Consider the following 26,379-nt stretch of genomic DNA (forward strand, 5'->3'; position numbering starts at 1 on the left):
TGCGTTGCCTGGTAAGTCCAGAATGACAAAGCTCTCCCAGCGCATTCTATTATGGTAGTTGGGTCGAGTCCACTCAAAACGCTGGTTTTGTAATCTTCTGTCGGGGTGAGGATAGTCGAAACCACATCGTCCGGGTTTGGGAGACTTGATTGGCAGGCTGGACATTGTCTACCCGTAGTTTGTGATTGAGATAGCCCTCCTTGGCTCGCGCAGCGGAGACAGAATATGTGGCTATAGAGAATGTTAGACAATCCCGGAATGCATGAAAAGGCTCTCAAAGCTCACGAGCAAGTAGTAACTACGGCCTTTTCTGTCAAAGCTGTGCGGCAACTTAGGTTGTTACAACGCAAACTGAAATCCAAAACTTGAGCCATCACAGATAGAAAGCACTTTGAAGCATAGAGTGTACAACAGGGATCCTTCACTGGTAATGAGGCAGAGCGAAGATCTGAAGATGCAAAATTTGAAGCAAAACTTGAGATGTAAACAAATACAAAACACAAAAGTCACAGTTTCCTTATTAGGAAGTACCAACTTTTGTGGTCACGTGTTTTGGTTTTTTTGTCCATCCAATCCTTATCGGCAGAACAATTTTATCCGTTTCTCTCTTCTGCGGGCTTTCGAAGCGATTGAATACTCTGCTTGGGTATATAGAGAATAGAGATGGCAAGAATTACACGCAACATGTCAGGGGTATAATAAGGAGTTGGAAAAAAAGCCGATGACCAAAGATGATGCACCCGCTTTCCCCCTCTCTCAACTCCATATGAGAACGGCGCAGAAAGCAGAATGAACAGCCATACAAACGAAGGCCGGAATTCTACTAGAAAAAAAATGCGTTCCCTTGGTTATCCCGTCGGACTCCACGCATCTTCTCTTCAAATTCGGGTCCGGGTTCGTATTCACGCCAGAGACTTGCTGGAAAAATATGCTTGTTCCGTTCGAACCACCGTCTATCTACAACCTTCGTAAGGGTTGGGTCTGCGTCCTTCCCTTCGGGCACAGGCGTTGCGTTGCTGTTATTATCGGAGGAAGTTGGCGGCGCAGCATCCGAGTAGTCAAACAGTAGCCCGCCGTTGCCGGAGAAATTGGATATTCTATTGGCAATGAAGTAGTAAAACTCATAGTGCTAGAACGGCATTAGCATCAGTTGACAAAAAAAAAAGAAACCAGGTCAGCAAAGGGAGCTTACGTGTGGGATAATGACTCCGCCTCTAACCAACATGAGATCGTCGACTCCTACTCTAGCCCATTCTCTGCGGTGGTCCTTTCGTCCCCTTGCCGCACCTCCAGCACCTGCAAGCCCTAGCTTTGCACCGACTTTCCGGCACCGATCAAGAAACAACCATACAGGGTCTCCTTTCTTCACAGTAACCTGACCAGCCGGTATATTTGTTCCGTCATAAAAGATAAACGGTATCACTATCTCAGTCGCCTTGACTACTTCTTGGAGGGCTAGAAACTCTCGCCGGAGAGCATCCCTAGCCTTTGACTCTGCTTCAAGAGCAGATTTTGTTACTAGTTTCGGTCGAGGAAGTGTCAAATGCGGATTTGGAGCTAACCGCCGAGATGGTTTTGGGCTCGACTCGCGCGGTGTGCCCGACCGAGACCTGCTTTCACTTGGATCGCGAGATATATTGGGTGTATCCTCAGTCTCTCCCTCATCTTCATCATTGCCAAACGAAAGCTTACTCTTTGCGAGGGCTCGAACTTTCTTCTTCTTCTTCTTCAGCGGCTCGTCACTCTGCTCACTGCACTTTGACAATTAGCAAGCATATCCTGCGATATACAAAGTAGTCAGAAGGTGACTGCATCTCACTTACCCGTCTGCCTTGTCTCCTGCCGATGGTGTGCCACTCCTGGATGTCCCGGGGGTAAACCTGCCTAAGGACTTATCGTGTGCTTCTCGTTCTTTTTGTTCAAGGACTTCAGCTCGTCTTTTTCGATAATCTGACAGTTTCACCAAGCCAACTGTTTGCGACTTAAAGAGGTCTTCTGCGGTGGTCGACTGGTTCGTGAAAGACCGGGGCGTTGAGGTCCTGCTAGGCGGTTCAGAGGGTGCAGACATCACGCTGGTGCGAAACAAAAACAGACAAAACGAGTGTCTCTTTTCTTTCCTAGTACCCAACTCGCTTGGCAGTCAATTATAATACTGGCTGAAGAATCCTTTAACAGAGGTATCTCAAAACCATCTCGGCTTTCTTGTGGTCGCGAGCTCTCAGCCTTATGTAATGCAATCTACCTACCGAATATAAAATACCTAGTGGGTCCACTTTAAGCCAGCCAGGGTTAGTCGTCACGTGAGTCAACTATCTCAGTAACTTTTGACTTCGTCAAGCACGTGACCCTGACAAGCTTCCTCGAGCTCTTCCGAAAGAGACCAAAACCTTCAACGGCTGCAAGAGTTATAGGATATGCCCATTCTCGATTACCGAAGCGCATACGAGTCGACCTTAAGCCCCAGCGCAGCAGTGCGTAAAACGAGATAGTGTTGCCGCGGAGCTCGATATTTTGACTTGGATCAAGGCGTATTTTTTGTTCACGCGATATCCACCACGAAAGCGTACGGTTTATGCCAGTTGGCGCAGGATATACCTTAGCATATTGAAGCAGAGGGTTCAAGAAAATATTGACCTTGTTGTGGTGATTACTCGGTCAGAACGCCAGCCATGGAGGAAGATGATGATGATCTTTACGATCCGACTGATGTAGCGCCTTCTGGCTCTGCAGCTCAGAACACAGAGCAGCAGAGTGGAGACGCAGGCATGACAGAAGGGCAAGGGCACGAACAGGTGGAGGAGGAGGAAGAAGAAGAAGAAGAAGAAGACGATGAAGTATGCGCTAATAGACTGTTCTACTGCCGACGCCCGTTCAATTGGCTAACCTATGTGTAGGACGATTTCAAAATCATCACTGAAGCTCCCCCAGAGGTAGCTGCAGAGCTTACTACGTAAGACTTTACCCAAGAGGAAAACGCATCTTGATAAGACCCATGCGGTTGCTAAATCATAATAGACAAACCTCTCGCCATCCCGCGCACCGAAACGAACCCCAAAAACCCGCTACTGATCCTGCCAGCGCAACCCCCAAAGGTGCAGCATTGCATCCCACTCCAAAGCCTGGGACACCAACTGTAACTCCAGCTGCCACCACGAAATCTGCAGCTCCTCAAAAGCCAGGGTCCTCATATCCGGCTCACCACACGTCGACGATCGATGTATCGGCTAACCCTGTCCACCCTTCAACCAACAAACCGATTCTTTCTACGGATTTAGATTCAGATTTTCCTACGGAAGACGATAAGCCTTGGCGGAGACCTGGCTCAGATATCAATGATTATTTCAATTATGGGTTTGACGAGTTCACATGGGCAAGCTACTGCCTCAAGCAGCAAAGCCTGAGAAAAGACATTAACGACCAAAAGTCGCAGATGGAGGATATGCAGGCATTCCTCAGTCTTCCTGGAGGCCTGCCGGGAATGCCGGTACCAGGCGGGCCGGCACCGCCTCTTCCTGGACTGATACCTGGAGCAGTGGCCGGCGGGGGAGGGAGCGGAGGGGGTGGAGGAACAGGAGGTAGAGGTACTCCTGGCCCTCCTCAAGGAGGAGCTGGGCCAGGACCACAGAATGCTATGCCGGGGATGCCTTCTGGGATGCCAGATCTCTCCCCAGACATGATGCAGGCTGTGTTTGCCGGTATGATGGCCCAAGGCATGGACCCTTCATCGATGGACCCAATGACTTTCATGCAACATGCACAGGCTATGATGGGAGGTGGCCAGCCTGGCGCTGGTAACCCTCAGGTGCCTCAAACCGGATATGGAGGCCAAGCTGGGGGACAAGCTTTTTCTGGACAAGCTGCCGGACAGGAACAGATGGGATACGGGAGTTATGACCAACATGGAGCGTACAGCAATCCTGGTGCAAGGGGGAAGGGCATGCGAAGATGGTAGATCGAGATAAAATAGAATAGTCTATCAAATATGCGGAAATTACCCAGCCCTGTACACCACCAGCTATGAGATATGGAATAATTCTAGGAGTATTGCTCCGTGGCTGTCTCCCCCGTCTCTGATATAAACATGTTTCCTTTCTCGGCCTGGAGAGCGCTAAACCGTTTTCGATAACTATGGTGTCTTGGCATATTTTCTGGAAATTTCTTGGGGTTTTTTTTTTCTTAATCGCGAAGGTGAAAACAAAAACTTCTTCTCTTCTCCAGTTCAACTTTGGTGCGATTACAAGTTATAGGCATTCAATCCATTCAATTCGCTACCTATCCTTTTCTTTCAAACGTTGCCTTATAAATTTCTCTGCCTCTCCTATAGACATCAGCAATGGTGAGTCCGCTGTTCCGTCTCCGCATTATTGGGCTAGCTTTCTAATCAAGCTTCAATTCGGTGTATATCCAGGCTTTCCGCAGCGTAAAGAACCTCGCTCCTCTCCTCGACCGTGTCTTGGTCCAGCGTATTAAATCCGAAGCGAAGACTGCCTCTGGAATCTTCCTCCCGGAAAGCTCTGTCAAGGAGCTCAATGAGGCCAAGGTCCTTGCCGTTGGACCTGGAGCTCTGGACAAGGACGGCAAGCGAATTGCCATGAGCGTTGCTCCAGGTGACCGGGTTTTGGTTCCCCAGGTGCGTCAATACTGTGTTAAATGAGCTCAATGAAGTTGAGCCTTCATTTCTGGAAGTCTGCGTGACAAGTGCTGACCATCATTGCTGTTGATTAGTTTGGAGGAAGCCCCGTAAAGCTTGGAGAAGAAGAATACTCCTTGTTCCGAGACCATGAGTATGTTGATACGATTCTTCCACCGTTACACATCTCGTGATGAAACTAACCCATCATTCCATAGGCTGTTGGCCAAGTTCAGAGAGTGAATATACCCCGTCCACTAGACTTTGAACCAAATCGACACACGAAATCGGCTACACATAGTTACCCACTGAATGGTTGTTCGGACCGATTCTGTACAATAATATGTAATATAACGAATGCAACATCTATCGAACTTACGGAGTCGGTCATCCTAGCCAACTGAAGATGGCAGAAGAGAGCCAGCGAAAGGAGTTTCTTTTCATTTGTTCCTGTTTCTTGGTGTTTGTTGCCCTTGTCCATTTCTTTTTTTTATTTTATTTTTATCCACATGAAGAGATCTGAATCATGGAGCAAACGTACTTGAAGAATGAAGCTAGGGTATAAAAGCCTTACGCTATCTATTTTATGTACAAGCAGATGGCTCATTTTCGGATCCCGATGTGGCATTCTGCTACCTATCGCCTGCGGGTTCGAGAACCGGAAGAGAATGCATGCATACTAGGATATCTCCCCTCAACATTGATTCGAGCTATCGTCTTTGTTCCATCTCCATAACTGTGTCTGATTAACTAATTTTTATCCGTAACATGTCCCAACAGCAAGAGAGTATGGATATAGATACTACTTTCTAGCCTCTATTGATGTTGGGTAATCAAGCAGACCGGTCCAAACCTGGATGTTATCTAACTAGCTTTGGTACAAATGGGCTGAGAAGTATACGGCGTCTGCGATCCCTTACTCGCGAGAAAGCTCGTTCTCCAAGCAAGGATGCAACGTAAGCCTTATCTTCTAGCTTACCATCAATAAGACGACCTAGACCGACGGAGAGCCGTTTGCTCACTGGGAATGGAGTAGACTCCTCGCCCGGGAAGACCGCCGTAAGCAACAATCCCTGGTCTGTTTCTTGGGCTTGCTCCAGTGAAGGAAGCAGAATATGAACAACGAAGGCAGCAGCAAAACAGTTCAATGCTAAGCATTGTGTAAGAAACTGTTCGTCGAAGGTGCTGGATATAGGCTCAAGACCAGAGGCACCAGAGTGACGCTTTGGAGGTAAGCCGTTAAGTCCGCTAATGATGCGTTCAGTATCATCTTGTAATACCAAGTTTTGATGACGTTGTCCGAGATCGATAATCCAGTGAGCGAGATTTGTGACGTCCGAAGAGACATTAAGCACTCTTACTTTTGAATATATATTCATTGAGTTGCAGAATGCGCTAATTGTGGCCATTGCATTGAACATATTTTGCTTTACTGAGACCAGGGGCTTGACAGTTGATGGATCCGCATGGTGGAGAGTAAAGATATAAAGTTCGTCATACTTCTTGCAAGTTCGATATATTCTCTCCTGGAAAGGCGAGTTTAATTTTATATCAGATTCGAGTTGAATAGAGTGACCCGGCAGATGTAACTGCATGAAATCTATGGTAGTCGCCAAAAGCATCCCTACCGTGGGGGAAAGTGTTATATCTGCATCTCGCAAACATAATCCTTCACCCATATTATATGAATGGAGTGTAGAGCGGTCTTGAAAAATCAGGGTAGGTGGGTTTGTGAGAGTTTCCAGTTTGTGGACGAGCGGCCCGTGAGTTCTTAGGAGGTCTGCAGACATAAAGAGTACTATTGGCTTTTGGGAGCTACTAGGAGTGGGCAGTTCGTCAAGGGGAACGGTATATAAACCTGCCTCGGGTGAAGCTTCTCGCGGAACCAGAAACTCATCATTTGGCAATTGTTGGTCTGCCTTGGTATTGTGGCAATTGGACATGCTACTGTCATTCAAGGGCGGCCTTTTCCCATGAGCTTCCATGAAGCTGGAAACGCTGTCAGAGGCTGAGAATAGACCCGGCAGGAGAGGCCCTCGCGTTACAGCTGGCGAAAGTTGCTGGCCGGTAGTTGTGGCATTTTCAACAACGCTACTACGGTTGGTCTCTTTACTCTTCTCTATCCGTGGACACAGCTCGAACTTTTCTAGTTTCTATTAAGCCCAGGTCGCGTTAGTTAAAAAAAAAAAAAAAAATAGTCTGGCATACGGTCTGGTAATGGATGGGAACGAACATCATTCGGCTGGTGATGGTAGGTTGGTTTCTGATATTCCAACTTGCGCACTTTTCCATGGTTAAGAGTTTCCAGTATGAGTGAAGCTGTTGTAGGATGACACACGAGCTTTTCACTTGCAACTTCCTCTAGAATCTTGTCCCTCAGATTTGTGTAGAGAGTTGGAAATTCTAGCCCTTCATCAGATTCAACATTGAGCTTCTCTGACGGTGCTTGCAGGTTCGATGGATCAAGCTTCAAGAGCGTTACTGCAGATATGGTACCATGTGAAGCGTCTTGTTCAGGGATAGGTGGAGATATCTTCAGCTGTTCAACTTTGTACCAGTCTGGTAAAAGGCGATGCGAAAGAGCCCCAGGACTAGTGTTCGTGTATTCCTTATGTAGCCTAAGGACGTAGGATAACAATTCAGTGCTGGCTCTAGTTGCAGAAATCTTTGCAGGATCGATAGCCTGCATAAAATCCATGACCCCCTTTATGTCGTCACTATCGCCCATTTCCCAGGAATTGGGTGGAATAAGTCCATCAAGGGCCATATTGTGACTAAATATCTCTTGCTCCAGCGCGATTCCGTGATAACGGGCATACTCGAGCAACGAGGGTTCCTCTGAGCCTGACGCCATGAGGTTTAAAACGCCGATAGATACTTGGTGTTGGTTCCTCTGTCGGACTCTTCGGTTGTGTTTTGCTGGTGAAAGCTGTTGTTGTCATAGCGAGTATGGAAGTTGCAGATGATCTTGCTTAATAGTCAGTCGGTAAACAACGTAAGTCAAATTGGGACAAGCAACACAAACGGCATAACTCAACTCGGCCACTGACACGCTGACGACAATGCTAGGGAGCATGAACCGGACGAGGATGTGTAGTATAGCTAAGAGACTCTGGACACACAGTATTAGATGTGCATCTTTTCTAAGGAATTTTAGGTCGGGTATACCCTGGAGAAAAGGTGGAGAGTTAAAATACAGACTGGTATACACAATGTAAAGTACGGTGAACGGCTGGACGGCGTTTAGCAGTCCAAAGCTCCAAGCTAGATGGAAGAAGCTAAAAGAGCACTGAATGATCCCGGTCTATCTGTGTAGCCGATTTGCGTCGGCAGAAGATAGCAAAATTCAGGAAGTGGTTAATGTTGACACGATATAAGGTAGAAACGGGGAAGGGAGAAAGACGGGGTCGAAAAGAGAATAACATAGCATTGAGATATAAAAAGTCATTAGTACGCCCTGGATTGCCATCCATTCCCTATCCCAGTACCATTAACTCCCATTGGACCCAAAACTAATTCCTGGACCTCTTCTTTAGCAGTGCCAACTCTGCTAGCGACACCTAGGATAGCACTCTCAACATCTCCCAGCGTTGCTGCAAGTTCCCGCACACGGGACGATTGTGTACTCGCGGTGCTTCCGCTATCTCTGCCCCGCGAGGAAACAAGTGCGTGGATCTTCCGCTGAAGGGAATCTTCAACATTGTATAGGTGGTCTTCTATTTCTTTTAGGTTCTTCCGATATTCCTCGAGTACAGAGCCCATGTCGTCCGTCCGCTGAGAGAAATAATCAACGAGGCTTCCGGGTTCATTTTGCGAAGAATTAGTAGAATCCGCCTCGATCCCCTCCGGCAGTGCAAGGGTCCCGCCGTGACGAAGCCCAATGGTGGGCCGTAGCGGATGTTTGGACATTGCTTGACCTTGTTGGCCAGCTGGCCACCATCGTTCACCGGGGCTGGGTTGGTATTGCAGGGGTAAAAGTAGCGTATCTAGAGTGCGGAAGGCCAGTCTTGCTTCCGTCGCATCTTGCTTTGCAAGGTTACGGGCATGTTCGATGCCGTTAGCGTCATTTTCGAGGGCCTCCTGAAGTGTGTCTAGTTTCCCTTGTACAAATTCAACGTCGTTGGGGATCATCGCCCCCTGCGCAGATATAGTGGGCAGCAGGTCCGATACCTCGTTACACATCCGAATCTGGTTAAGAATGAAGGTATCTATGGCTTCGATTTCTTTCTTTAGTTCGTCACTGCAGTTTTCGAATTTAGTCGTAGGTACGAGATTGGACACGTCAATTTTAACGCCCGATACAACATTAGTTCCGGCTGGTTGGTCCTGTTTTAATGGCCCAGTTGTATTCCGGAATAGAGACAAGGTTGGGCCCTGCTGCTGCTGCTGTTGAGGCGGTTGCTGGACAGTGTTTCCACTGAATGGGTGAGAAATATGTTAACCCGGGGCACATGGATTGGGTAGTGTGAGGGGAGAAAAAAAAAAAAGGAAAGGAAAGGAAAGGAAAGGGAGGATGCAATGGAACTTACAATAGTCCCCCTGTATTTGCTGATGTTCCCGTAGTCTGTGTACCGCCTCCAAACAAAGATGGCTTTGCCTGTGCCTGGTTAGCGTTTGAAGCACCCAAGGAAAACAACGATGGCGCGCTAGTTGTTGCTGTAGTTTGCTGTGTCTGGGCGCCAGATGTTGTCGTCCTGCCGAAGAGTGAGCCGCTGCCGAGCGTGTTCTGCTGCTGGGGCTGCGATGTTCCCAATGCTCCAAACAAGCCTCCGGACGCTGGTTGGGATGTTGCTGGTGTTGAAGCTGTGTTAGCCGCACTGCTCCCAACGGCACCAAACAGGCTCTTCTGTGGCGTCTGGCTTCCGGTAGCCCCTAGCCCTGAGAATAAGTTTCCTGACTGCGGCTGTGATGTTGCTGCGGCTCCTAGGGTGCCTCCGAAGAGCCCGCCGGCCGATGTTGACGTCGTTGCCGTTTGGGGTGTTCCGCCACTATAGGCAAGCCAAATATGATAAGTATCTTTTCTTCGCTTTATGAACAGATCTAGTCCTATTCTTTGCGTAGGCGCTACGCCGTTGGTATGATGTGGACGGGTAGTTGGAGTAAACAACGATTCTCCGAGCAGTCCTTCATCAACGATAAAGTAAAATGCATACATAAACTGGCAAGCAGCTAGCAGCCCAGCCCAGGTTGACTTACAATAGAGAGTTTGCAGTGGAGGTATTCACTGTCAAGCCGCCGGTCGTGGCAGGCTTCTGGGAGAACATGGTGTCAGGGCAGGGGAGTTCGGTTTTCTGCCCAGGAGAGGGCCGGTTATCGCATAAATTGGTGCGCGGGAGGGCGGCGAGAGGAAGGAGAATATGCTGTCGCTGAGTACTGGCCTATCCCTTCCTTTCTCTTTTCTCTTCTGGTAAATAATATGCAAAGTTGATCCTTTTGGTCGAGATGGTTTTTTTTTGATGTTTTTTTAAGCTGTTTTTCTTTTGCTTTTTCGGAGCTTTCGCGATGTCTTGGCGGCAGATGTCTTGGCAACATCGATCGCTTCTTCCAACGTCAACTCAGCTTCCACACCACATCTACAACCACAACCACATCTACAGCTACAGCTCCAGTTACAGTTATATCTCATAGTACGCACGGCTTCTCCCCGGTGGCATGTTGAGCGGCACGATATATGACGCAAGGAAGTACTCTATGGAGTGAGCCATGCAGCAATCTTCAATCGATGATGGACCAGGGATAAAATGTGTGGCCTGCTGGGCCAGCAGTGATGAGCTCGCAGATACAGAGAGGCCTGTAGAGCATGGCCCTCGTGACTGGTTGGCGTCTAATTACTTTAAAAATGCCCAGTGGTAAGGAGGTATTCTTATCCGTGGAATTATTAAAGAAACAAAATGCTCACTGCTTCAGGTCCCCAGATGGAACTACGATCATCACCAATTCGGCTGATAATCATTTACGATCATTTATTTTGTATGTTTCCTTGTGTCACTAGAGTAGCGTCTCCTGGTTTAGTATTGCTAAGTTATGAGAAGGCCTCCGGATCTTCTGGAAGACCGGGATAAACCCCATCTCCTTCAGCCGTATCACACTATTCCCTCCAAGGAACCTATCTATTCAGTGGCATTATACCCGTTCTATGAGCTCCAAGATCCTTCAACGGCTTGCTTGCTTTCTGGCCTTAGGGACCACCCCATCCGACTGAATTCCGCCTTGTACCCTGGACTCCTTGGGTCCTATAGCCTCATATCACCGACAACGGAGGCCTTTATAACTCCCCACTCTCTGCTATACCCCTCTAGCCTTGGCGGCACGCATTTCTTAGCTGGATGTGACAGTATGATTTGTCTGTTTGATATATCACGTCCGGGAAAGGAAGGGCCGGTTTCTAGGTTGCTCACGATCCCTAGTAAGCGAAGGAAGCTAGTAGGAGGAGGCGTGGGTATGAAAGGGATAATTTCAACAATGTCAATTGACAATAGCGGCAGTGGAATTCTTGCTGCGGGCACATTTACCAGACATATCGGCCTCTACGGAGATAATGGAGTTGGTGACACTATAGCGACCTTTAGCATTGCAGATACTGCTGCTGACAAGATAATCGGTGGCAATGGTGTGACACAGGTGCTCTGGAGCCCTTGCGGCCGATATTTATACGTCCTGGAGAGGAAGAGCGACGGGGCGTTGGTATATGATGTTAGGGTAACAGGACAACTCGTGGGATGGCTTGAAGGCAGACGAGCAGATACAAACCAAAGATTAGACGCTGGATTTATCGACATCAATGGGTCCTCGGAGCTCTGGGCTGGTGGAACCGATGGTGTCGCGCGGATGTGGAAGCAGCCGTGCCATGCTGAAGGAGGCTTATGCCCAACATGGAAGGAGAAGGTCCATCATGGTAAGTCTAGTCCTCTCTCCCTGATAATTAGCCAACTGTATTCGTCTCCTCCGCTAACTTATACATGGATGTAGACCCTGTAGGGAGTACAATTGTCCACCCAGCGGGGGGAGTCCTGGCTACGTGCTCGGGACAAAAACAGTATCCCTCTCTCTCCGAAGACAACACTAGTGAATTAGCGTTTGTGGACCGAACTGCACGTCAAGTGGACAACAGTCTAAGAATATGGGCACTTACTTGACTGCTTCTGTTTACCGATCTCAATCTGAACAATCGCCCCTCTCGCAGAAGCATCAAGACAATGGCTTCCTCACGCGCTTTCTCCCTAGAGAGCACAGAATCTCCAAGGGCTGATGTACCAAAGTTGACTAGCCAGCATTGTGGTGACCTTTTTGGCATTGCCTTCAGCCTCAAACTTCCCTGGCGAGTTACAGCAAGCGTGCCCGTAGTTGAGAAGCTGGTACAGCTTGATTTCCTAGGAACTACTCTGCTGGTGCTTGGAGTGGTCTCCCTTGAGCTGGCACTTCAGTGGGGAGGCCAAGCATATGCTAGCAGTACGCTATTCAAGGGACTACTTATGCAATACCTATGGATCAGTATGATATAGTCCGCGTCTCTTACAACGAAGCACTGCGAAGCGTATTCCAGGTTGGGCTTATTGTTTCGTGTATATCGCTGTTTGGTGCCGCCACGCTAGAGTGGAAGAGCATCAACAAAGTGCAGAGCGGGCTAGATACCGAAACAAAACCACAAATGGCGGTTAAAAAGCTGGACAGAAAACCGAAGCAATTAGAAACGAGTAACTATAGCGTTGCTTTATAGAGCAGTTGGCTTACTGCTGAGAACTTTCATTTCTTCTTTAAACGGTTGTCTGTACTTCTCATGCGAATATGCCTCGGGGTCATGCCGGAATATCCACTTTGGAAGGCAGACTTTGACCTTCCCAGGATCCTTTTTTATGGCCGCTATATTCGCAGCACCAAGGCTCTCTGAATTGAAGCAGGGCGTCTTATATACATAGCTGGCCCACTGATACCAGAGCAAGTTATAGATATGAGCTCTAAGGGATGCGCCGCCTAACTATCTACTACAACACGCAAGCTAGAAGCAAGCCGCCAGTTTTACAGTATCTTCGATAGTGAGTGTTTCCCCACTTATAGAGGAGGGAATAGTGGTATGTGATATATCTCCAACCTAAACTACTCGGCTGGCTTTCGACGTCCACTCATCGCATAAGTTCCTCCGCAGAAGGGAGCTAATAGACCGTTGCTCCTTTGGGTATGATGTGGATTAACCCTTCGATCGCCGGATCCTAGCCTGGGATACGGTGAAGAACTTCTAGGACCTCAAGGTCAACGTCTGAAGCTCATGACTTGATCGGCTCATTACCGTCTGGCTGGAGGAAGTACTCGCGTGGCATGAGCCCATATGCCACAAGTTGTGGTGAAATGACGTACGGAGTACCGTAGGCAGGCATGAATGGACTGGAGTTGGGTATTTTATATTCCCGCTGACCAACATTGAAGTCAGTTAACTAGTTTAAGTAGAGCGGTCCAACCAACGCGCCAATAAATAGTTAACGAACTAACTAACTCGTTAGCCTTTCGGCCGCACTCCACAAGGAGGAGACAAGCGGGAAAAGAAAAATTAATGCAAGTTCGCTTAACCACGTAAACTGTGCATAAAAGTTATATAGTTATATGCATGGGCATGGGCATGGGCATGGGCATGGAATCCTGCTATATTCTCTTACCCGGGCCTTCTAGATCTCACCAAATTCCCAGATCCCGAATAGAGTTCCTAAGCTACATAAAATTAAGGGGTAACGAAGGGTTAACTTGTTAGTTGTAACTAACTTTATGACAATTAGTTATTTATGTCTGTTAAACTAGTTACGGTACCTTGCAATGCCCTTAGTAATCTGAGGCAACTGGTTAACCGGCTACTTTTAAACCAACGTCAGCTTTCAGTAGTCTTTCTTTTTCACGCCCTTCTTGATGAATTTCTAATGGCGGAATTCCAGATATACTAGTCTACACTCGATAGTACTGTCTATTGTACTATTCTGACGTGAGTTAGCGAGAAGGAAAAGCGGCGAGATCTGTCGCCTAATCCGGATGTGGACGAGAAAGTTAAAGAGTTTAAATTAACCTCCCTCGTTTATCATAAACAACCGAAGCATCAAATGCATATCGCAGAAAAAGCGACACTAGCTAGAGAGTAAAAGCTGCCGATTTGAGCTCTCGCTAGCGATAGATATCAGAAGCAGAAGCAGACAGCATGATTCACTCGATTAACCCCGGAAGATACCCTTGGAAAGCCTCAGCTCTTGTTGGGTTGTCTACCCGCTGCCGGCATTTCGAGATATACTCTATCAGGTCTCAGAGTGTACCGTGCTCGCTAACAAAACTTAATGATCTGCCTTGCGCCATGCGCATGAAGCCCTGATCTGGGAATGACACCGACTTGGAGACGAGCTTATTCAACGAAAAGCAGCACAGGCAGCTACCCTATTGCTCAAAGCACGCAATCATTCTATCCCTTTTGGTATTAGCTAGTCAAATGTCGACGCACGAACCGCTGCAAGTGAGAACTGCTCGAAGATGGGGGCGGTCGAACCTCTTTGTTGCTTTAGTGCAGCTCTGACCTAGGCCCTTTGCACAATAGCTGTCAATGGATGTCAGCTGGCCGAGATGTTTATTGAGATTTGGGTACTCGAAGGGATCTCCCGGTACCCGGCTATTGATCTATTATTGATTCATTGAGCTGAGGATCTGATAACTCACCCTCGGGAACTTACGCATGCGTAGGTAGGCGGGTTTGATGTACGAATTCCCATAGTCTACGGCGGTGATGTGAGGTCTACATTCACGACTGACGGAAATCCGGGAGTGGCTGCCCGCTCAGACAGTGAATGGTCAACTAGACAATGAAGACCCCTCGACCACGTCTATATCTTCATCTTCAAACTTCTTCCAGCTCCAAATTATTCTTCTTCTTCACCACTCCTCATCGTACCAACGTTGCCGCTTCCACAGCCCGGATGCTATCCACTGCTTGACTTCTCTATCTCTCATCAGGACTACTCACTCAAACTACCTGTCTGCACGCTTCGATACCTGCACCCACCGTCTACGACAAACGGCTCGAAATATTTTGTCGGCTAGCGGGTTCACTGACATCCCAATAACTCACTAACTCTTACGGTCGAGAAGAAAGGCCTTCTCCAAGCTAGTTATTCCATCTCCTCGGAAAGTTCAGGTGATCTCTTAGACCTGTCCCCCTGAATACCGTGGACTTATAGCCCGTATTCAATTCAACTGCCATCAGCGACTATTTTCCATTTCATGTTCGAGGATACATGCTGATGAGCGTGTTTTCTGACAGCCAAAATGAATCATTCCAATGTTTTCCGCGGAGAGGACACGTCAATATTCGCAAATGACGACGTAGCAGGTCTGATTGCGCTGCATAACTATGCGTAGGTTATTCCGAGCTATATGATTACTCTAAATAACCGTCAGTGAGTGCTTATCCCTTAGTAGGTACGATATTGACCAGTCCGGCCCTTCGCATGACCACGGGGGTATCGTCCATGGCCAGAAATCTACAGAACCAGAACTCAAAGCAGAGAGTCAAACTAATGCTGTAGATATTGAAGGCGGTCAAGGTGTGTTCCCCTGGAATCAAGATATACGTCATATATGGTAGACTACTATTATAGAATTTGACTTATTCTCACCTGACAATTGGCTTTATAGAAATTGTTGAACAGGAACAGGAGCACCAGGAGCACCAAACTACAGACAGTAACCCCTTCGAATTCGATGATTTATTCAACCTGGCTGGCTCGCCAGACAGGATGTGTGACGCGGACCTAGCTCCAAAGAACCCTCAGACACATCATTTTGAGAACGCCCAGGCTTCATCTTCTGAAGTGACCTATAATACTAATCCAGTTCAGTCGAGCCAGCAGCTCCGGACACCACAGTCAGCTACTACAGGTGGAAGTCGAGAGCTAAAGCAATCACCTCATGATTGCAATGCAGATTTGGACATTGAGAATGCAGAAGACCGGGCTTTTTACGAAGCATTTGCAGCCTATACTGCCGGCCCACAAGTTGAGCCTTCACAGCCGTGCCCAAATCAGAATAATATGAATACTGGGGTAACTCAAGGTTTGCAAGCGGCCACCGGCTATTCTACTTCCAATGCGTACAGCTCATCGCCCCCTTCTGGCCAGGCTCCTGGAAACTCTGCCATAACCCGACCAGCGCTTATGACATGGAGTCTCCAGAATGATCCAAGCCGCAATGATGGTACAGTTGAGATCAAGGACGAAAGGCAGAATTATAAAGACCCCAGTGATACAGTCACCCTGCAGTTTTCCTCCTCAAAAGAAGCCAATGACTATCGCCCAGATAGGCGGCCTATGCCATTTGATCCCACCATTCCACGAACTACCTATGAGCGGCAGGAGTGCGTTATCAAACTCATAAAGGCTATGAGAAGTTTTGAATGCGCTACAGACAATTGGGGAATGATTAAGCCCTTTGCAACTAAAAAATTTAGTGACAGAAAGATTGAAATATGCAGTTGGAACATATTAGTATGTTCATCTTATATTTTGTCAAAATATAACCTTGAACTGACTTCCATTAGGATTGCTGTATTGTGCGACAAGAAGCTGGGCCTTTCCTTACACCAGAGGAAGAAGCTTTGAAAAACAAAACTAGAAAGAATAAGCAGAACTTCGCGGAGCGTTTTGGCGATATGCTTCGCATTTTGAGGGTTAGATACCTTTTCCTTGCTCTATAACGATCCAAGCTAACTAACCTACTCTGTTAGACCCGCAAGACAGTCTGCCGCCATTTGCTAGACCCTTACTATCTACTCCAATTCGTGGACGACCCGAACTCGTGTTTAAGCGTGAGAGTTTCCTATACCTACTCCGTCCCGGACTGAACGGATTTAGCTGACGGATATATAAACAGCGTGTTGACTCCAATAAGACCCTAAATGCGAAGAAAAAGCAGACTATAGATGCCGGCAAGAAGGTCATAGCCAAGAGAGCTGCTGAGGATGACGGAGCTGCTGAGGATGACGGAGCTGCTGAGGATGAAGCTCGACGTCCCCTTGCGAGTCCTTTCTCTACCCCGAAACAAGAAGTCTTGGCTAGCAGCAGTTCATCTAACCTAGCATATGTGAACCAACAAATCCCTCCAACAGTTCAGCAGCATCTGAGCCAACCCTCTTCTGCTTTTCATCAACCGAGCCCTCAAGCCAGTCCTATGGTGCGTTTACAGCCACAGGTTACTCAGCAATTTGCATCCGGGTCACAACCAGCGTACCACACATACCCCGTTGGGAACTTTGAGGCTAAATCATCCGTCGGCTTCCGCCAAGATCAAATGTGTACTCCTGAAAGTGGAGTAGTTGGCAACATACCTCAGTCCAACATGAATACCATGGCTAGCCCAATGGATTCTAATATCCTTTCTCCTCCAAGGTCGCCTTGGGATCAGACATATCCTAATGTCGATCAATCTTCACAATATCCTCCAAGAACCCCAAGCATGCCATCTGCAATGCCTCAGTTTCCATCTCCGTCTATTTCTGGCGAATTTACTCATGCATGTCAACCGAAGCCCCGCAGGCCCTCTCGGAAAAGATCTGCTGACACCTCCGACCATCCTGAAAGCCCCTTGAAGAAGATGCGCTATTGAAAAATCTCAACAAATAAGCATGAAGTGTTGTTCTGCTATCGCCAAGGGCGGTACAATGCTTTCTCGTCATAGCATTTATACGCGTCCTTACTAGAATTCCTCAATTTGATATCCTCGCACATAGCTCTACTCTACGGGCCATTGTCGTATTCCTTACAACATTTCCAAGCCTTTGGTTTTAGATCATGACAATGATAGTCGCCTCAGAGGGTAGGCCGGGTTCAATGGGCGTCTCTTTTTCTACGGAATACCACCATTTCAAGTCTTATAGATTTATTTCTTTCAAGCACACTAGGTCATTTTAACGTCTAGGGCTTTCAGAGAATATCCTTTCACGCATCTTCCATCAAACATCTCGTCTGTACTTGGCTAGGTATATGGACAACGCATGACTCAAAACAGCTTGTGGGATTGTCGATTCTGACAAGTTGGAGAAATTTGACCGACATTCTTCTCCCTTTTTTCTTTTAGCATCAATTTCAACTTCTATCAATATTTCAAGAAATAAAATCTTGGGTGCTTTTATCAATTCACCAACTATAACCCTGAGGGGGCTCCTTTGATTTTGGGCCTTTTCAGTCCCCTGCCGTACATTGCATATATCAAGTTGCTACTGCCCCTAGAAAAAGGAAAGAGAAAAAAAATTTCACCAGATATCATTATGTTTCTTTGCCTGACTGAACACCGCACCTTCAATTTTGTTATTTATTTTTTTCCAAGAGCGTTATTCTAGATAATAGATCTCCAGGAATTGCAATACATTTAAACCCAGCCAACTATTGATCTATTACTACGTGTCACACTTTGCATCTAATCCGTATAGACAGACAAGGCAAGACTCTACGTAATATGATGGATGCATTGTTTTTAGATCGGGTCTATAGATATGATAAATTTTGAAGAAGCCTATTCCTTTTATTTGGACGGATTTACCGGTTCATTGACCAAGTTAGCAAGCAAGGGCTTGGGGTCATGTCGTCGTAAGAAGTTGAAATAAACGAGGGGAATAGGATATCAAGTAACCTTGATCCCATATTTCTCGTACGGAAAATTTTCCAAAGTGCGTACTAATTCTCCCCAGCCATCATTTAGGCTGCCCGGCTTGCCTGAATTGGAGGCAGCAGGGGTATCATGTCCGTTATCCTCTGGGTCCTTATGTGCTCCCGTCAGACCAGCTAGGACTTCTGGCACCTGATTTTTGTATACTTCAAGCAGCCCTTCATAAGGACACCAGACAACTCTCATACCAGCTCTCCGGCCAGCTTCTACACCAGGAACAGAGTCTTCGAAAACGAGACATTCTGCTGGGGTGATTGGGCGTTCGCCCTTTGCCTGAATTTCCTTGTTGATAATGCTAAGTGCCAGTAGATATATATCAGGCAATGGTTTCCCTCGCCCGGGGGCTATTCTGGGGTCATCTCCCACGATAATCCTGGATGGGGGAAACTGGGAAAATAGACCCGAGAGGTGGGAGGTTTTGAGTTTGAAATTTGTTGTAGTAGAGGATGTAGCCAGTGCAATGTGTACAGGGGGAGAGTTCGATGCGGCGCGGGATAGGTTGCTAATCAGCTGCATAACACCAGGCAGCGGCTGTGTCTTTGGGAACTGGGGCCGTTGAAGTGCAGCGATTTTCTTCTGTAACTCTTCCTGCGAAATGGGTAGCTGGGCCCATTTTTGAAACACTTGACCAGACTGTATACGGTAGGGAAGAAAAGTAAATTAGAATAAACTCCTTTCCTGTAGTGTTTATGCCATATAGTGAATGCTCCCCAGAATAATTGTGTAAGAATTGAAACCGTACCTGTGGCTGGGGACGGCCCTGCAGCTGCGCCTTGATAGACCAAGGTAGATTGGGTTTCCCATATTCATGTAAAATCTGGTTTATCACGAATGTATATATGTCCTCAGAGTCGATAAGAAGGCCATCCATGTCAAAGAGACATGCCCGAATGGGAGGGAGTCTGCGGTTCAAGTGATAGTCAGCCATGATTCGGAGCACACAATAGAGGTTCAGAGGAGTGACTGGTCAGTTGGCGAAACAGGGTGATCTTCTCTCACTCATTCTGGGTAGACATGGCGGCAGATAGAGCAGGCCTTTATAAGTTGTCTGCTGATCTGGTCTCGCCAATTGGCAGGATTCAAAAGTGTTTGGAGTTTTTGATATCAACCTTTGCTTTTGCAGTTTTCTTCCCCTGAACGCTAACTAGTTCAACTAATTAACTTTAACTAGTCCACCTCGCTCCACGCTTAGCCTCGGCTATCTATAACCAACGTGATCCTTAGCTGTCCATGAGTTTGTTATATAAGGGATCGAGTGGAGGTCTTGTATATATAAACCGCGGGGGTGAGCTATTATTATGCAGCGGTCACACAGCCATCTCACCTGGCAGTCATCAGGGTGAAAGATTTGGGAGAGACTGCGCCAGGAATTTAATTAAGACATAATTATCTTACCGGGCCGACAGTCGTGGGGTTTAGCAGCGATCAACTCAGCTGGCTTATTTACACCAGTGGAACGGGCTACCATGTGAAAGGCGTAACTCTACGGAGTATGACAGCTAGGGCTCATGTCTCAGCGGTTCCAGCATTGACATAAAAACACAAGTACTTAAGTAGAGAACCAATAGACATAAATTTTTCCCAGTGGCCTGAGGTCATGTACCAACTAGCTGTATGTCTTACATATCAAACCCCGTTTCAGGCTTGTAGGTCTTAAAGATGATTTAGAGTGGGATGGAGCTTTCAAGCTTATCCCCACGTTCCTCCGGACCGATAGCTGAGCAATCTAGGATCCTTCGAGATTTCTTGAGCAATATTAACCAACTTCGGATGAGGAGCGACCTTTGCCCGGCTCGAGAGGGCTGCAGGTGGTGTTTCAAGACCCTCAAGTCCGTCATGTGGCCCGAGAACAGCAGGCTTACTGTACGATTCACTGTTTCTTAAACATTAATCACCCAATTTGAGGAATGGATGATCAATCAGTTCGCGGGCTGTCTTCCTTTGATCCGGGTTCCAGCTGAGCATTTGGCTAGCAAACGACAAGAACGCGTCTCTCTCTCTCTCCTCTAGAAACGGTACCGTGCTCTCTAATTTTCGAGACGGTACAAGCTCATTATGGTAGAATTCGCCTGAAAACACAGTTAGCATATCAAGATTTTGTATGTTAGGTTTGATATTAGGTTACCTTCAGAGCCAAAGAAAGGACCACCAAAAAATTCTTGAGGATTATTGCAGAGTTTACCAGTTTTGCTAGTGACATGTTGAGGCCAAATATTCCCAGAGACAGCTTTCGATCTCGCAATTAATGCCGTGGGGGGAGCTCCAAGTAGAGCGATCATTTCAGCAAGGTGTGATTTTGCATCGTACAGGCCGTCTGGGGCATGTACCTGCTGGAACAGCTCTTTTCCTCCCAGGATATTCCACAACTTATCAGACAGAGATATTAGCAATAAGAGCTATGAAGTGGTTATGAAACAATAAAGAGCAACCAAGAAGAGTAGATATAATACATGAATTTTCAGAAGAAGTGGTATAGACTTACTAATACACCAAAGTTCCAGATATCTGCCTTTTCATCCCAGCCACAGCCAAGGATTACTTCGGGAGTACGGTAATAATCAGGCTGAATAGGATAAGAAGATAGCTTGTTCGTTCCGTCTAGTCTTGTAGAGAGACCAAAATCCGTTATTTTGGGGATTAAGTTCGTAAACTCTTTGCCGTTAAGGGGGCCGAAGTCGTTATTGCATCAGTAGATAGCTTGGCCACTCTTTTCATCTAACTTACATCCCATCTGCAGTTTCTTTTTTACGAAGCTAGTAAGAATTTCGTCGCTCTCGAAGCTCATGAGAATATTGTCAAGTTTTAAGTCTAGCAAGGTATTAGTTGAAGTAATACGAAGGTAGAAAGGGAACAATGTGTCACCTGTGTGGACGATCTTGCACTCCGAGTGAAGATAATCGAGGCCAACAAGAAGGAAAAATATATACGTCTTTGCAATAGGTAAAGGGATCTGGCGACTGATAAAGCGTTTCCGGAAAATCCACAGAGGTTCCCTCATCGGTTCATAGACAAGGCACATGTGTTTTCCTTTAGGACCAATTAAATCAAAAGCATCAAGGCATGTTCGTAGGATTAGGTGTCCTCGGTGTTCTGGATTTAGATGTGCAATATGGTATTCGATTTCCTTTTCATGCTGTGTCTCTTCAGTGTTGTTATTATTCGTTATCTTGACGGCGACAAATTGCTCAGGCTGCCATTTATTCCTTGATTGCTGTTGATGGTTACTGTGCACAAAATCAATAGCAGGAGTGCAGAAGGATAAGTAATTATTACCTGGAGATATTTCGGGCGAGCCACACGGTTGATTGTGATCCCCATCCAATTTTGTTAAGTAACTGAAATTTCTTGATAAGCACTTCTCCTGGCTTTGCTGGATAGAAGGAGGCTGGGTTATATCCAGGGCAAATTTCTTCATCGACAAGTTCATGCTGGGGAAGTGAAGGCCCTTGGTTAGACGGTATCTCCCATGGAGACTTTTTGATAGAGAACATGGTGCGCCGCGGTTGGGATGCCATGCGTCGAAGGAAAGACATCGTGCGGTTCAAGCTGTGGAGAGGGTAGCTAATTAATTAGCCAGGCGATGGCCAAGCTGTCCGGAGAGCTGCGTGAAGCATATTTTGAATGAAAGCCTTGGAGTTAGTTGTACGCGCCGCCAAGGCTGTTCCTGGAGGTTGCTTATCGATAAGTGAATAAATACAGTCACACATGACGATTGGACGGCGCGCCTAGCGCGTCTAATTAACTAACCTAATTATTTAACCTTAGTTCGACTTTCTAATAAGTCAACTAGGACAACTGCAATTTGAGACAGGGAATAACTATTGCGGCCAGCAAGTCGCAGAGCACGCCATGACGGACGCACCAAATGACAATCACAGTGAAAGCGATGGGGACGAAGACGTCTTTCATGATGCTCGTTTCCCCCCAGACGAGGAAGCCGTAGGTGCCCACAAAACCTGCAGATGTCGACCATCGCTAACTGTAACAGAACCTGTTAAGCCAGTCAAATAGCTACAAAGCCGATGCGAACACACTGTTTTCTGCTTCTAATTATTCAGAGGCTATTACTACATACGATAGAGCCCTTGCCGTTTGTCCTAACTACCTCGATTATGAGGTGGCTGTCTTAAAGTGCAATATTGCTGCATGCCATATAAAGTTGGAAGAATGGGAATCGGCTGTAGATGCAGCCACCTCTAGCATAACATCTCTGGACCGTTTGGTTCCTATAGCCCTCACTACAACCTCTCAAGCTAGTAAGGATGCGGATACGGGTTCGAATAGGACGGCGGATGCCACCCCTAGGGTTGTCGAACTACCGGACGATACGAGCCAAGGGCAGGAGGACGAGGCCCTTCGAAAGTTGAAAGAAAAGGATACGCATAGGGAGGACGTACTACGTATAAGAGGCAAGTCTCTTATGCGGAGAGGGAAGGCAAGAATGCAGTTGGGCGGATGGGCGAATCTCCAGGGTGCTGAAGAGGACTACAAGAGCCTGCTGGAGCTTGGGATTCTCCCTCCGCAAGACACTAGAGCGGTCAAGACTGCTCTAAGAGAATTGCCTGCTCAAATAAACGCAGCAAAGGATAAAGAAATGGCCGAGATGATGGGTAAACTAAAAGATGTAAGCACCCCCCATCCTCAAAGAGTATCTGCGTATGCAGCTTTTTCCTTTTGTCAAAGGCCTCCTCTGATGGAATGCCTGTCGCTTATAGCTCGGAAATGGGATCCTAAAACCATTTGGCCTGTCTACGGATAATTTCAAGTTCGTCAAGGACGAGAAAACCGGCGGCTATAGCATGGGGTTTGAGAAATGATCCCCATGTGGGCGTCATCAGGATCTCAGATTAATTTCCCATGACAAAGTTTGCATCAGAGGAAAGCTCGAGTCGACATTTTGGCACAGCCTCATACTGTGCTACCAGCTTTAGCAATGCTGATTTGAACGTCCACCAACTATCGCACTAACTGTGGCGACACTTCCTCCCGACCACTATAATGTCACCCAGAAGTCCACATCGGCGGGATGGAAACATGTTTGTGGCCGTCCTCGTGTCAAGGAACCAAATGCGCTAATGTTATTGGTCAAGTCTCCACTACAATTCACAGTCGGCAAGTCGGCAGGTTTTATGGCCGACTTGCCGACACTCGCCATGTCAGATGAGTTTTGTATTGAAAATGCTGTTGGGTCTAGGAAATATAGCTAGCAACTTCGGCGATCACATTAACGCGACAGCGAAGACACACTCCGTCATCTTGCTTGACCGGCAAAAGAAATATGTATAAATCTTCCCCTTGTTACCAATTACCATGACCCTTGGGGCCTGCAAGAGCCCGGCCTCCGAGATGATAACTATGGCTGGCCCATCGTTTCATGACGCTGAAAGATGGGATTCTTCTTAAATGACTGATATCCCCTCAAGCTGGCCTTTTGTGATTGACCTGGTTCTGTCGACTTTTTTCGTTACACCTTCAAAACAGAAATCTGGAAAGGTACGGAGTATCTATCGTTGAAGCTGTCTTATCCAACGCACTATTATGATGTCCAGCTCTCCAGACATGGCGCATGGCCCTCCTGGGAAGGTAAGAATGGTGAACTCTCATTGCTATTGAATATCCCTGGTCTCAGATGGTATTAACATTATTGAAACAGCCTGGTATAGAGGCACACGGGCCTCCTTATCCTCCACCAGGTGCTGGGCTTGGTGGCCGCCCGACACTATCAGTAGACGTTGCTGTCTCTGCCGTTTTCATTGCCATATTCCTCGCTGGAGCTGTTTCGCATTTTACCCTATTTCGAAAGAACCTGAAGCGCAATTACAAGTTCATCCCATCTGCAGCAACTGGGGGATTCTGCATAGCCCGTATTGTGGCCAATACCCTTCGAATTGTGTGGGCCGCGAAGCCGATGAACATCAATGTCGCAATTGCTGCACAAGTCTTCGTTGCCGCTGGGGTCTTGATACTGTTTGTGATCAATTTGATATTTGCGCAACGTCTGCTTCGTGCTAGCCATCCCGTCGTGGGATGGTCTCGTCCAGTATCATACGCCTTTAAAATACTCTACATCCTTATCGGGTTAACATTGGTTACCGTCATCACAGCGACTGTGCAAAGCTTCTTCACCCTGGATCCTAATACTAGACGGATAGATCATGACTTACAGCTTTTCGGTGGCAGTCTGCTGACTTTCGTTGCTTTCCTCCCGATACCAATACTTGCATTTATTCATCTGGCTCCTCAAAGGCAACCACGTGATCAATTTGGGTCTGGATCGTGGTCAGCAAAGGTCATCATCGTAACCGCTGCAGCTCTCCTTTTGACGCTTGGTGCAGGATTTCGTATCGGAGTCAGTGCCTCCCCTATCCGAGCCGCTAACAATCCTGCGTGGTATCATCATAAGGCGTGTTTTTATGTCTTCAACTTTGTCCTCGAAGCTATGGTCGTCTTCATATTCCTCTTTGGCCGAGTCGATCGCAGATTTTTCGTTCCCAACGGGAGTTCTAAAGTACGCAACTACTCTGATAACCGGATAGAACCCAAGACATCGGACAACGACGAAGAGGGCCAAAGTCAAGTTGTCATACCATGAAGCTATGTACGAAAACCTCGTTATATTCCTATAACTTTTCCTACCTGCCCACAGCGATTTTCCCTATCAATGTGGGTTTTCTCGCTCTTAGCTATGGGTTGTTAGGTTATTTGTGACACAGGACTGGTTGATGACACCCTACTAGGCAATTTTTCTATTTGATATATACATCCTGTTTTGATCTATCTCTTCACTCCTCCGGGAAATGTATAAAAATTCACCAGCTTTTGAGGACCACGTAGTCACGTCAGTGACCTTCTAGCTGGGTGCTCAAATACCTGGAGCCTCCATCGGCCACAAACTCGATGCCAGTGGTATATGTGGCATCGAAGCCCAAAAACAAAGCGGCCTTGGCAATTTCTATGGGCTTTGCGATTCGACCCATTGGCGATGTCTGGGCGCCAATCTTCGCAAATGCCTCCTTATCCTCCTTCGTTGCACCAATAATTCCCATGGTCGGCGTGTCGACGAAGCCGGGGCTGACTGCGTTGACCCTGATACCCTCTTTGCCGCTCTCCCCACTAGCCAATTCAGCAGCAAGCGTCTGCACAATCGAGTACACCGCTGCCTTTGATGCGGAATATGCAGCCATACCCGGATATCCGGTGCCGATGGATACGCTTGTGGTAAACACAATAGACCCACCCTGTCGAATGTACGGTATCAGCCGCTGGGCGATAAAGAAGGGCCCTCGTGTGTTGGTATTGAAGTGTTTGTCGAAGTCTTCTTCGGTAACAGACTTGAACGGAACGAGATTGGCATAGGCAGCGTTGATAAAGAGGAAGTCGATGGAGGAGTCACCATCGACCAGCAAGTGCTGTTTGACGAGATCCTCGAGTTCCCCATGGCTCTTCATACAGGTTATGTCTGACTGAACAACAAGAGCAGCTCCGGCAACTAGACCATCGAGCTCCCTTGCCGCAGCCTCAACCGGTTCTGCGCGCCGTCCGGAGACGACCATCCTGGCGCCTTGGGAAACGAGGGTTTTAGCAACTTCTAGTCCAATACCGTGACTCCCGCCGATGATGACCGCATTTTTTCCACAGTAGGTAGCCATTGCGATGCGTCTTTATGGAAGTTGATAAAATGGAGAGTTTGAAAGATTGGTGTTTTGATAATATGCTGGATTGTGTTATTTGACCTGCCCTCGAGTCGGCGCTGACCACAGTTTATATACACCTCTCAACAGCTGCATTAGATAAACCCACCCTGTATGTATCTTTTACATTGATTTTTAATCTGTGTTGCTTTTTCAGCTTCTGTCCTCGTGTACGCTTCGTATACTTACAAATATGAGGGCTTGGTCAGTTTGTATCTGGTATCTTAAGGGTGCTAAAAGGTATTTCCTTAATTTGTAATGTTTGCATCATTTTTCGAGACTGCGTGTTTGCATAGTTTGTGTTTGCATTTGTGTTTGCATAGTTTGGACTGTTTGCATAGCTGAGTGTGCTTTGTCAGCAATCCCAAAGCGGTAGTA

General features: G+C 47.1%; 13 protein-coding genes across 13 annotated transcripts; 7 read left to right on the forward strand and 6 right to left on the reverse strand.

Annotated features, from left to right (window-relative positions):
• Positions 1 to 823: 823 nt before the first annotated feature.
• TERG_08310 (uncharacterized protein) lies at positions 824 to 2,068 on the reverse strand (the record flags this gene model as incomplete). The annotated part of the gene is made up of 3 exons (XM_003231175.1): positions 824 to 1,129; positions 1,193 to 1,751; positions 1,824 to 2,068. 3 exons carry the CDS (start codon positions 2,066 to 2,068, stop codon positions 824 to 826), a joined length of 1,110 nt encoding a protein of 369 aa, XP_003231223.1.
• Positions 2,069 to 2,669: 601 nt separating this feature from the next.
• TERG_08311 (uncharacterized protein) lies at positions 2,670 to 3,952 on the forward strand (the record flags this gene model as incomplete). Its single annotated transcript, XM_003231176.1, has 3 exons — positions 2,670 to 2,834; positions 2,895 to 2,950; positions 3,016 to 3,952. The coding sequence occupies 3 exons, from the start codon at positions 2,670 to 2,672 to the stop codon at positions 3,950 to 3,952; spliced, it is 1,158 nt and encodes a 385-aa protein (XP_003231224.1).
• A 381-nt stretch (positions 3,953 to 4,333) lies between these two features.
• On the forward strand, positions 4,334 to 4,873 carry TERG_08312 (uncharacterized protein; the record flags this gene model as incomplete). Its single annotated transcript, XM_003231177.1, has 4 exons — positions 4,334 to 4,336; positions 4,409 to 4,630; positions 4,726 to 4,784; positions 4,849 to 4,873. 4 exons carry the CDS (start codon positions 4,334 to 4,336, stop codon positions 4,871 to 4,873), a joined length of 309 nt encoding a protein of 102 aa, XP_003231225.1.
• Positions 4,874 to 5,490: 617 nt separating this feature from the next.
• TERG_08313 (uncharacterized protein) lies at positions 5,491 to 7,484 on the reverse strand (the record flags this gene model as incomplete). Its single annotated transcript, XM_003231178.1, has 2 exons — positions 5,491 to 6,783; positions 6,864 to 7,484. The coding sequence occupies 2 exons, from the start codon at positions 7,482 to 7,484 to the stop codon at positions 5,491 to 5,493; spliced, it is 1,914 nt and encodes a 637-aa protein (XP_003231226.1).
• A 593-nt stretch (positions 7,485 to 8,077) lies between these two features.
• On the reverse strand, positions 8,078 to 9,894 carry TERG_08314 (uncharacterized protein; the record flags this gene model as incomplete). Its single annotated transcript, XM_003231179.1, has 3 exons — positions 8,078 to 9,047; positions 9,160 to 9,618; positions 9,827 to 9,894. The coding sequence occupies 3 exons, from the start codon at positions 9,892 to 9,894 to the stop codon at positions 8,078 to 8,080; spliced, it is 1,497 nt and encodes a 498-aa protein (XP_003231227.1).
• Positions 9,895 to 10,654: 760 nt separating this feature from the next.
• On the forward strand, positions 10,655 to 11,599 carry TERG_08315 (uncharacterized protein; the record flags this gene model as incomplete). The annotated part of the gene is made up of 1 exon (XM_003231180.2): positions 10,655 to 11,599. The coding sequence occupies one exon, from the start codon at positions 10,655 to 10,657 to the stop codon at positions 11,597 to 11,599; it is 945 nt and encodes a 314-aa protein (XP_003231228.2).
• Positions 11,600 to 11,826: 227 nt separating this feature from the next.
• On the forward strand, positions 11,827 to 12,347 carry TERG_08316 (uncharacterized protein; the record flags this gene model as incomplete). Its single annotated transcript, XM_047748925.1, has 2 exons — positions 11,827 to 12,079; positions 12,133 to 12,347. The coding sequence occupies 2 exons, from the start codon at positions 11,827 to 11,829 to the stop codon at positions 12,345 to 12,347; spliced, it is 468 nt and encodes a 155-aa protein (XP_047604917.1).
• A 2,570-nt stretch (positions 12,348 to 14,917) lies between these two features.
• On the forward strand, positions 14,918 to 17,251 carry TERG_08317 (uncharacterized protein; the record flags this gene model as incomplete). Its single annotated transcript, XM_003231182.1, has 6 exons — positions 14,918 to 15,006; positions 15,071 to 15,195; positions 15,287 to 16,134; positions 16,188 to 16,316; positions 16,374 to 16,454; positions 16,520 to 17,251. 6 exons carry the CDS (start codon positions 14,918 to 14,920, stop codon positions 17,249 to 17,251), a joined length of 2,004 nt encoding a protein of 667 aa, XP_003231230.1.
• A 1,014-nt stretch (positions 17,252 to 18,265) lies between these two features.
• Positions 18,266 to 19,326, reverse strand: TERG_08318 (uncharacterized protein; the record flags this gene model as incomplete). The annotated part of the gene is made up of 3 exons (XM_003231183.2): positions 18,266 to 18,943; positions 19,053 to 19,212; positions 19,310 to 19,326. The coding sequence occupies 3 exons, from the start codon at positions 19,324 to 19,326 to the stop codon at positions 18,266 to 18,268; spliced, it is 855 nt and encodes a 284-aa protein (XP_003231231.2).
• An 871-nt stretch (positions 19,327 to 20,197) lies between these two features.
• Positions 20,198 to 21,843, reverse strand: TERG_08319 (CMGC/SRPK protein kinase; the record flags this gene model as incomplete). The annotated part of the gene is made up of 5 exons (XM_047748926.1): positions 20,198 to 20,379; positions 20,436 to 20,676; positions 20,793 to 20,908; positions 21,035 to 21,534; positions 21,584 to 21,843. 5 exons carry the CDS (start codon positions 21,841 to 21,843, stop codon positions 20,198 to 20,200), a joined length of 1,299 nt encoding a protein of 432 aa, XP_047604918.1.
• A 316-nt stretch (positions 21,844 to 22,159) lies between these two features.
• Positions 22,160 to 23,127, forward strand: TERG_08320 (uncharacterized protein; the record flags this gene model as incomplete). The annotated part of the gene is made up of 3 exons (XM_003231185.1): positions 22,160 to 22,249; positions 22,299 to 22,934; positions 23,026 to 23,127. The coding sequence occupies 3 exons, from the start codon at positions 22,160 to 22,162 to the stop codon at positions 23,125 to 23,127; spliced, it is 828 nt and encodes a 275-aa protein (XP_003231233.1).
• Positions 23,128 to 23,851: 724 nt separating this feature from the next.
• Positions 23,852 to 24,902, forward strand: TERG_08321 (uncharacterized protein; the record flags this gene model as incomplete). The annotated part of the gene is made up of 2 exons (XM_003231186.2): positions 23,852 to 23,893; positions 23,964 to 24,902. 2 exons carry the CDS (start codon positions 23,852 to 23,854, stop codon positions 24,900 to 24,902), a joined length of 981 nt encoding a protein of 326 aa, XP_003231234.2.
• A 247-nt stretch (positions 24,903 to 25,149) lies between these two features.
• TERG_08322 (uncharacterized protein) lies at positions 25,150 to 25,959 on the reverse strand (the record flags this gene model as incomplete). Its single annotated transcript, XM_003231187.1, has 1 exon — positions 25,150 to 25,959. The coding sequence occupies one exon, from the start codon at positions 25,957 to 25,959 to the stop codon at positions 25,150 to 25,152; it is 810 nt and encodes a 269-aa protein (XP_003231235.1).
• Positions 25,960 to 26,379: the final 420 nt, after the last annotated feature.

Source organism: Trichophyton rubrum (assembly GCF_000151425.1).
Source record: "Trichophyton rubrum CBS 118892 genomic scaffold supercont2.13, whole genome shotgun sequence".
In the NCBI taxonomy this organism is placed as follows: Eukaryota; Fungi; Ascomycota; class Eurotiomycetes; order Onygenales; family Arthrodermataceae; genus Trichophyton; species Trichophyton rubrum.